Source organism: Phodopus roborovskii, unplaced genomic scaffold (genome assembly GCF_943737965.1).
Source record: "Phodopus roborovskii unplaced genomic scaffold, PHOROB, whole genome shotgun sequence".
Taxonomy (NCBI): Eukaryota; Metazoa; Chordata; class Mammalia; order Rodentia; family Cricetidae; genus Phodopus; species Phodopus roborovskii.
The window spans coordinates 339,319-349,424 of NW_026125901.1; the positions used below are offsets into that span (position 1 = coordinate 339,319).

Here is a 10,106-nt window from a genome sequence, read left to right on the forward strand (position 1 = left end):
CTTCCCATTGCTTTCCTTTCCAGCTCTCCTGACTTTCCCCAAAAACCTGTCCTCTGTCCCTTTCAGTTTCTTTTATGCTAGCACTTGCTTCACATCCCCAGTCATCTCAAACATATCTTTTATGAATGAAAAATTATTATATTCACTAACTACAGAAGATGATAAAAACATAAAAGGCTCTCCACAATCCATCTCTAGTGACCTTTTAAAAAACTTGGAAATTTTTTAAAAATAAGTTTTGCTTTCTACACAGACTTCCCTTGTAGTCCCTGTGTCTCAGCTTCCCAAACAGATGTTTGTGCCACCAGACCAAGATCCCAATTGACCTTTTTAGTTTTGTTTCTGTCAGAACTCTCCCTCATTTATCACACTGAAATTCTTTCTTTAAAAGGTTTTAATTTTTGATTTTGAAATTAAAATATAATTGCATCTCTTTTCTCCCTCCAAACCTTCCATACCCACCCTTGAGCCCTTTTCAAATCCTGCTCCCTTTTAATATTGTTTTATATATTTATATATACATATATAATATACACACATATTATATATATATATATATATTCAAATGCATACATATATTCTTAGTTTCCTTATTCAGGCCAGATTAAATGGATGACCTCTTGGAGGCTCTTCTCTGGGGAAGGCTATTTTCTCCTACTATGAGCTCCTTAGTTGCTTATAGTTTTTTTGTTTAGTGGTGGGAGCCCAGATATATCTCCCTTCCTTGTTAGCATGTCTATTGGTGTTGTGTGTACTTAGGCAGCCATATTGTTAAGGAATCATGGCTGAAGCTTCCCTGCCACTTCCAGAGGACATAACTTTACAGCAGATTACCTGGTTCTTATGCTCTTATGGTCTTTCTGCTCCTCTGAAATTCTGTTTCCTGAACATGCTACTAGGTCCTTTCATGTGTATGATTATATGCAAGTTATTCTATAGTGTAAAATGCTTCTATCATCTAACCCACTGATGTGTTCATGTTAATTCTTTAAAGCCCAGTTCACTCCTCTTGTTTGTAAAATTCTCACCATTTTTTTTTCAGATTCTGATATTTTCTACAGTCACATCCTCTAGAATTTTTTTGTGTGTGCTACCAAAGCACCTGCCAAAGGTCATTTTTATTAATTGTTCATGACTGTCTTTCATTTGTGAGAGCTCTAGGTTAAACAACCCTGGGTTCATCTTTAATTCCCTTTTGGAGAGATGGGAGTAAACATTTATTAAATGAAAGAATAGACTCCTGTTTTCACACACACACACACCAACTCCTCATGCTTGTGCTTATGTGTGTGCATGTGTGTGCGTGTATGTGTGTGGTATGTGTATATCTGTGTGTGGGTGTGCATGTATGAACATTTATATGTTTCTCTCTCCCTCTCTCCCTCTCTCCCTCTTCACCTCTCCCCCTCTTCTCCTCCGTGTGTGTGTGTGTGTGTGTGTGTGTGTGTGTGTGTGTGTGTGTGTAAGCCAGAGGTCAATGCTCAGGTGATGTTTGTGTATTTTTTAAGATAGGGTTTCTCACTGGCCTGGGCTTACAAATATGTGCCTTCATACCTACCTGTTTTGTTTAGATTTTTATATATTTCATAAGATTTATTTTACTTTATGTTCCTGGAGACCACAGAGGCCAGAATATGCTGGATTCCCTAAAACTAAATCTGCTATATAGGTACTGGAACTAGAACCTGACTTCTCTGAAAAGACTATCTCTCCAACCCCATCTACTGTTTTTTTTTAATTGATAAATTTTGACAGCTTCATATACAAATTTCTGACCATTCTCTCACTGCCATCATCTCTGATCTCCTTCTTATCCCTATCAATCTCCACCTCATTGATTCATTGAAAACAGTCCCTTTCATGACTTTAGTTTTATTTTGTAATCTGGCCCATACATTTGATCCGTAGATTTGAACTACCTATTGGGGCCTGATGGTGTCATCAGCGAGCACTTACCTCTCCCTGAATCTGTCAATAGCAAATAGTCCAGCAGTAGGTGGTAGAGACCTATGAACCTCTCCTCCATCCATACCTGACACTGATGGGCCCATTCTTTTGCACATTCATAGATAACATTCCACAGACCTGCTGCCTGTCTTCAAGCTCTCACATTCTTTTCAGCTATACTTTGCATGGGTTCTGGGGGAGGGTATTGAACTCTGTCCTCATGCCTATGTGGCAAATACTACACTGACTGAGCTATCTTCCTAGTCTCTGTCTTTTCAAAAATAATTTTTAATTAGCACACAAAAATGGTACAGAAAGAGAAGCAATTCAGTGGTAGAGCACTTTACTAAAATGTCTGAGGTCTGTGTTCCTTTCCCAGCACAGTGAAGGTACATATTTCCAGGGTACTGGGTGATATTTTGATACTGTTATGCATAGTATAATACTCCAATGAGAATAACATCTGCTCAAACATTTGTTACTTTTGATGATGAAAATATTAATAATTCTTTTTTAGCTCTTGTTTTAATATATGGTATATTTGTGGTATCTATAGTTACTCTATTGCAACACAGACCATAAGAAATCATTTCTTCTTAGGCTGTCCTTTAGATACATTTTGTTAAGAAAGGGTCATGCTACAGGAGGCTGGCCTTGAACTTTCCATCTTCCTATCCCTGCTTCATCCTTCCCATCACATGGAATCTGAATATGTGCAGCCGTCTTCCATTTTGACACCTTCAGTGCCCTGGGTGTCATATTTTAGACTTTTCAAACCCAGAGCCCACATTGTTCACTTGCCCTTCCCAATAGTCCTGTAGCTGAAGTTATCTGCAAATAGTAGATTGAGTAGATTCAGATCTTGACCAGTTGCTTTCTTTAGAACAATATACATTCCACACAAAAGTCCAGAAAAAGGGAAATCTCTTCATCATCCACTTGCTTTGATTATATTTAATACAGGGACTCATGAGGTTTAGGAAAACAGGTAAACCTTTATACTCTTCTGTGTAACTCTAATAATCTCAATGAGTTTGAGGGTTTGTAACATAGAAACTGTGGATGTAGCTAATTGGCAGAGGCCTTGCATGATATGGTGAAGCTGTATGGGTTCTTCTCTCTGCACAAAAAAATAAAAACATACTGTTCTTTTGGAGGTTTTTGTTTGTTTTCTTGGTTTTTCAAAACAGGGTTTCTCTCTGTGTATGTACCTCTGGCCATCCTGGAACTTTCCCTGCAAACTAGGCCTCGATCACAGAGGTCTGCTTGCTTCTGCCTCCTTAGCTCTGAAATTAAAGGTGTGCACCACTACCATGTAAGCATATCGTTGAAGGTTTGAAGCATAAACCAGAAAGGCCAAAACAAATGGGAAGAAGTAGAGAACCCATGAGAACAATTTGGGAAACTAAAGGACTTTAGTTAGCAGCCTGGAAAGAGGTTTCGTTTTCCCCAATATAGAATGTTGAGCAAGACTGTTTTTGCAGCAGTAATATTTGCTATGGCACCTAGGTGGGAATGCTTTTAAGTTCAAGCTTCTCTTGGAGGGAAAACACTAAAAGCCTTGCTCTGAAAGCTGAATGTGTACCCACTCTTGCTACTGCAGCAGACTGTGTCCACACATCCATGTATTTACCGTGTCAGGCTGCTTGTCTGCTATGGGTAAATTCAACATGGCTGGCTACACAGAGGTATTATTAGCTCAAGCTCTGATCCAAAGGTTAGGAGGGCTGCCACAAAAACACAGAGACAAGATCAGCACCCAACTCCAATTCTTGTCATCTCTCTCTGGTTCCCAGAGAGTCAGGTCACCCTGTCCTGTGCTCATGAAAGGAAAAAGGGCTCCATATTGTCATTTAAGATCAAGTGAAGGCAGGTCTTTAAACAATTTGTCTACAGATTTTGACAGCACCTTCATTACTCTCCCAATAACAGGAGCCTCTGGGAGTCTAGGTATCAGGTAAACTGTCCATGATGAGAGCATTGCTTATTCTCATGATGGAGTCTGTCTGGCCTTCTTTAGAGGGTCCCATTCCTCACAGCTCCTCCTCTTCCTCATTTGCAACTCTGGCTTCTGTGCTTCTTGTCTTTGCTGTGTCCACAGTCTCCCTATGGATGGTCAGTCTTTGTCCCCATTCTTACCAAATATGGGCTGGACTTGAGCCTAGTAGCAGCTTGGTCTCCCTACAGATACTCAAGAAGAAAATACCAGGGTAGGTGGGGCTAAAAGAAGCATTTGCCCAGAAGGCACTGTTGGCTCTGTTGGACTCATGGCAATCAGGGGACCACAGAGAATTAGGAAAGTTAAAAGATGCTTGGCAACAGGATCTGACCCCTTTTCTTTTTAAGGACCACTTGCTCAAATGACAACATAATAACATGTTGCTTGCCTTTTCTGAGTAACACGTCTAGGTCCATCTGGAAACAATTTCTGACCTTTGAGGGTCTCCCAAAGAGAACAAGTGTCTCCATCCTTCCAGTCCCCTTTCCCCTCAGTTGGAAAATACCAGCAAACCTCTCAGCATTCTTGGAGGAAAAGTTCAAAGTCTAACACCAAACCCTCAACACGCTTCCAGTCTCCCACTTGTGGCCAGGGACTCACTGAATCCATTCCCCAAAGAGAGCACAGCTAGACAGTAGCTCAATTCCACCCACAGAGACCATGTCAGGTACCCTAACCGCTGGAATTCAGGGGTCGGCCCCGCCCCTTTGCCTTGCTGGCCTCCCTGGAGCCCACAACTTGTCTGAGAATATAGCAGGAGCTCAACGCTGTGACTGACCTGAGATGCCGCCCCCCACCACGATCACATCATATTTGTTGCTCATGGTGCTCGCCAGGTTCTCGGTCGGTGGCCTTGGCTGCTAGAGTGTCAGAGCTTCTGCTTGCTCCGCGCTGAGCACTGTCCCCTCTCACTAGCGCCTGGGCTATAAGCTGGCTAGGTGCCTGGATTCTGAGCCCCGCCCGCTTACCGCCGCGCGCAACCGTCGCCCCCGCCCCCTGCCAGACAGCCCGGGCTTGAGAAGGGCAGACGCCCTATCTGAGATGGTGACCTGAAACCTTAAAGTCCTTCCCTTGAGTAAACATCCCATTGCCTCCTGCAAAGTATTTTCCAGTCAGCCTCGTGATCGCCCTATGCAACTTAGGGCCTGGAATATCTTCTGATCAGGGTGAAAAATCCAAGATGGAGAGCCTTGCAAGTGCCAAGCACTGTGTTAAACTCTTTGTACAAGATTCCTGTTCAACTTCACAATAACCCATTTTACACAAGAAGAAAGCTGACAAAAATATTAAATAATATGCTAGAAAGAAAAATTGTGTATTAAAATGTCACCTTCTTGGGGGGGGGGAGAGTTCGAGAGATTACTCTAACAGAGGACCCATGTTCAATTCCCAACACCTACAGCCATCTGTAATCTCAGTCCCAGGGTATTCCACACCCTCTTGGGCCTCAAGTGGGGACCAGGCATGTGTGCTGTAGTCACACATGCAGGCAAAACACCATATACATACAAAAATTAAAATCACAACATATCCCATAGATATTACTTCCAGTAATAACAAGAAAGGGAAGGAAGAGTCCAAGGCTCACCTTATGGACCAAACATAATTATCATCCCCAGCCCTAGTTATCTCAATAATCTGCTCTACCCCCATCCCCCCACACACATTATTTATTTAGTTAACTGCAAAAGACTACTCTAACATTTGATGAGGCACTTAGCCTAAAGACAATTTCCCTCACTTTTACAAGACATAAAAAAGTCATTGGCAGGAGGCCTGTGGAAGGGTAGCTCAGTGGTAGAGCCCTTGCATAGCATCAGACAAGCCCTAAAATCCCTAGTACTGTAAAGGAAATACTGTAACAAACTGATTACTGAACAACCCAATACATCTGTAATGTAAACCATGGAGCCTGGTTCCCAGAAAGTTGGTGATGTCAGAGGATAAGCCTTGGATAGTCAAATGTGATTCAGGGCTCCCAAGTAGAGCAGGGTGTTATTTTCATGCAACTTTGGGTTGAGTATCTAGGGACTATGGTCTTTACAAATTCAGGAGTCATTCAACAGGACTATAAATTCTTAAGCTGAAGTTACCCAGGCAGAAGAACATGGACATGATTCTTTTAGCAGCAGAAAGTCCACCTTTAAGAACTCAAAGCAAGAAGTGGACAAGTTTGGGGGTGATATGCTTCTGTTCAAGGTATTGGAACTGCCACCCACAGAGAAGCTAGCTCTAATGAACTGTGAAGTTGAAAAGAACCAAAGACAAACCTCTATCTCATCTTACTTCACTCCCTAAATCCTCTTGTCACTAAGATAGTTTGTGCTCTGAAGTTGCTCTCAGAATAGGGAAAGAGTTGCCCCCTGTACCTTGCCTCGGCAGCACAATAGAACCTTTCTTATTGGGGGTGTGGGTGAGTCAGCCCCAAATTTTTGAGCATGGGAACGTTTTCCCATTACTAATCTGTCATGTAGCATCACAGGGGCGATGATTTCCCCCAGCCCATCCCAGCCCAACCCAGCCCAGCAACATCTGAGGCAGGTGGGAGAGCTAGCCCTGAGGTCATGAGAACTGGACAGGTGTCCCTGCCCCTCATCAGCTGCAGCACTCCTACACCATACTTGGACAACACCGTAGAGCTGGTCTTGAGGCTATATGTGTGGCAGAACCTATCCTATGGACATGAAAGGGGAGAACTGGCCCCACCCCTTGTCATCACAACAAGGTGTAAGCTAGCCAGGGCAATATAGGAAAGATCACTCTGGTGGTGAGTACAGGGGAGAACTGGTGGTCTGACCAACCCTGCCACTATCCAGACCCAGAACCAGGGTTAGGAGTTGAGCCACCCCAACATCCACCCCATCTATAAATTGCTGGAGCAGGTGAAGTGACCAGTCCTGCAGACCCAAAAGTGGCAGGATTTCCAAGACACAAGGCAACGACAGGATAACCAAGAGGTGCTCCAATGAGGGTCCTGCATCAGTAGTGTAGCACAAACCAGAGGCCTCACACCAGACCAATGACTCTTTGCAATGAATACTTACAAGTAAAGATATATGGATAAAAGGGGGTGTGACTCAGTGTGTTTTACTACACTTCCATGATTTTTCCTCTTTGTTTTGTTCTCTTAAATTTTATTTTATTTTATTTTATTTTATTTTATTTTATTTTATTTTGGGGAAGGGTTTGCAAGGACAGAGGGCAGACACAAAGGGATGGGGAAATGATGTGGTGGAGATGCATGGTGTGGAAGACATAAAGAACAATTGAAAAGAAAGTTAAAGTAAAGAGATTCTTCCACCTGCTCTCGGTCCATTGCATACCCCTCTTCATTGTGTGTCTCCATCTACTTCTCTGCTATGTATGGGACCCTCACCAGAAACCAGCTATGTACTAATACCGGTTATCCAGATTGTGAGCAAAAAAATCAATGTTTTTTTTTCCTTTCTGAATTTCTCATCTTCAAATTTTTCTTCCAGCAACAGAAATCAGACTAATACAGTGTTTATTCTTGTGTTAGCATTTAATACTTGCTCTACTGAGCCCTAAGGAAGAAAACAAGATAGAAGATAGATTTCCCATCCTTTCCTTGGGAGCACATTTCATCAGGAAAGACAGTCAGGAACAGTGATCACAAAGCAATTCCTAATATCTCTCTAGGACATATATCATAGAAGGAATTCCTAGCCAGACAATCATGGAGGCCCTCCAGGAAGAAATGACATTTCTACTGGGATGAATAAAAGGTAGTCAACTAGTAAGGATAACAAGTGTGGCCAACACAGCAAACAATAATTCTACATTGGAAGGCAAGCCTAAAGCAGAAGCATTGGAAGAAATGGACAGAGGCTGATATAGAACCCATCCTTACCACCTTTAAGACTATCCATAAAGAGCATAACATTAATAACATAGCAGTGAGTGATTTGACAGTGAATAAATGATTGGAAGCATCATTTGTTTTTGTGTGTATTCCTGTCTTCTGGCTCCAGCTAGATAATAAATCACTGCAGAAAAGGAGGTGTTATTTTTTATTCATCCATTCAAGGAAAATGTATTGAATATCAACTTGGTATCAAACATTGTGTCCATCATTAGAAATATGGCATCATAAATTAAAAATGACGCTAATCCTAGGAAGGCTAAATATAAAGCTGGATAATTACCAGAAAGCTAATTTATGTTCCATTTGAGCAAGGCTTGATACCTCTCACAAAGACATGCAGAGGGGTGCTGTTCGCTCCTAGCAGAATTTATTTGCCTTTAAACTTTGTAAAATCCATATTTCTCTCATCAATTAAAACGAACTTGCTTTGCTTTCATTTCTTTTTCATTAGAAGACTGCCAAAGAGATAAAATATCGTTATTACTTCTTTCTTGCTGGCTAGCTTTTCATTAAGGGATATTTCAGTGAGTCTCTTATGCCACAGGAGGTTTCAACAAAGAGGCAGACTGTGTAGAACACAGTGCACCAGATACTATCTAAGTAGTACATTTTGCCTTTTTTTTTCAATGCAGGAAGCTTGACAGGGGATAGAAAATTCATTTTAAAATTAGATTCTTTAGAGCTTACCAGTTTCTTTTCCAGAACAACTACATTAATCTTTTTTCAAACATATATTGGTAGGTAAAATGATGAAAGGAGCTAGCCCTTGCAGCCAGGGCAATCTTTTTATTAATAATATTCAGTTGAAAGTGCTGTGAGATGTCTGGTGCCTTCAATAGAGTATCTATCTTTATCCTGGATGCTAATCTGGGTGTTGTTTGGGTTCCAAAGGTTTGTTTATGGGGTGGGATGATGTGTTCAGGGAGCTCATAATTTGGAAGGGCTCAAGAATCTTGACCTTACTCCAAAGTCCATAGGCTGGTTTAGGATGACAAAGCAGTTTGGGCATGGTGGCATAGGCCTGTAATCCCAGCATTTGGGAGGTAGAGGCAACAGGAAAAGGAGTTCAAAGCTAACCTGGGCCACATAAGATCTTGTCTCAAAATGCAAACAAACAACCAAACAAAAATGTCACAGGGAAGACTTCTAATAGGACCAGGAGACTTGTCAAGAACTGAGAGAAAGTGGTGTCAGCAGAGAACAAACCCGATGATTAATGCAGTCCCCCAAAGCTTTGTGGATTCTTTGGCATGCTTATTGACACATAAAGGTTGGATAGGAAATGTCTTTTTCTATCTGAAGAGCACTCTTTTCCCTACAATCTCATTGTCACAGCACAGGCTGTGTGAGCTCAGGGAAACTTCACAGAAAGGCCAATCTCAGAATGCATGCAGTTGAGTAAAGACCCCAAGCTGCAAGTCTTCAGAAAAACAGAGGGAAGCCTTTGACATGTTGCAGAGGGTGAGAAAGAAGATCCAGACCTCATGCACATCACAAGCTGATCATTATCATTATCATTATTACAATGACTAATAATGAGAATAAGAACATTCCTGTAGGTTAGAAATAGGGTCCTAAACAAAGAGAGATATCAGAACAGATGACATGGCAAAAACTATCAGGCCCAGAGGAGAAGAGCACATTATTAAACAACCATATCTAAGAGCTCAGTGAGTGAGCATGTTTTTTATTCATTATTTCTTATATATTTATTATTTTAAAATTATATACATATATATTTCATTTTAATCAGATTCATTCCTCACTCTCTCCTTCAACTCCATTCAGAGCTCCCCCAAATATTCTTTTTCCAATTTCACATCCTCTTTATGTTTATAAACTTGAGTCCTAATGGTGTGTAATGCTGCCTTTTGTGCCCAAGTGTGAGGCAATTCACTAGAGCTTGTGCAACCAGCCAGTAACCACACTCCTAATGAAAAACACCCTCTGTCCCTCAGCAGCCATCAACTTCAGTTAACTCCTCAGCTAAGAGTAGGGCTTCATGAGGTCCTCACCCATCTGTGCTGGAGTATCGACTAGCTTGACCTTGTGCAGGTTAACTAGAGCTGCTGTGAATTCACAAGTACATCAGCTACATCATGTCAGAAGATAGCATTGGCTGAGCACTTCTGAAGCAGGCAACCAAAGTTCCAGAAGTCATCCTTGGCTTGTTTTATGCAAACAACCCTCCTTTAGTGATACACCAGGCAGCTTAGGTCCCTCACATGCTCTCTCTCTCTCTCTCTCTTCTCTCTCTCTCTCTCTCTCTCTCTC

At 41.7% G+C, this 10,106-nt stretch overlaps 1 protein-coding gene across 1 annotated transcript in view; it reads right to left on the reverse strand.

The window, feature by feature from the left end:
* Maob (monoamine oxidase B) overlaps window positions 1–4,890 on the reverse strand; it is a 107,380-nt gene extending 102,490 nt beyond the window's left edge. The window contains exon 1 of the mRNA XM_051178924.1: window positions 4,725–4,890. Within this exon, the coding sequence (XP_051034881.1) occupies window positions 4,725–4,770 (46 nt within the window). The 5' untranslated portion in view covers window positions 4,771–4,890. The remainder of the gene's footprint in view (window positions 1–4,724) is intronic.
* Between the last annotated feature and the right edge of the window lie 5,216 nt (window positions 4,891–10,106).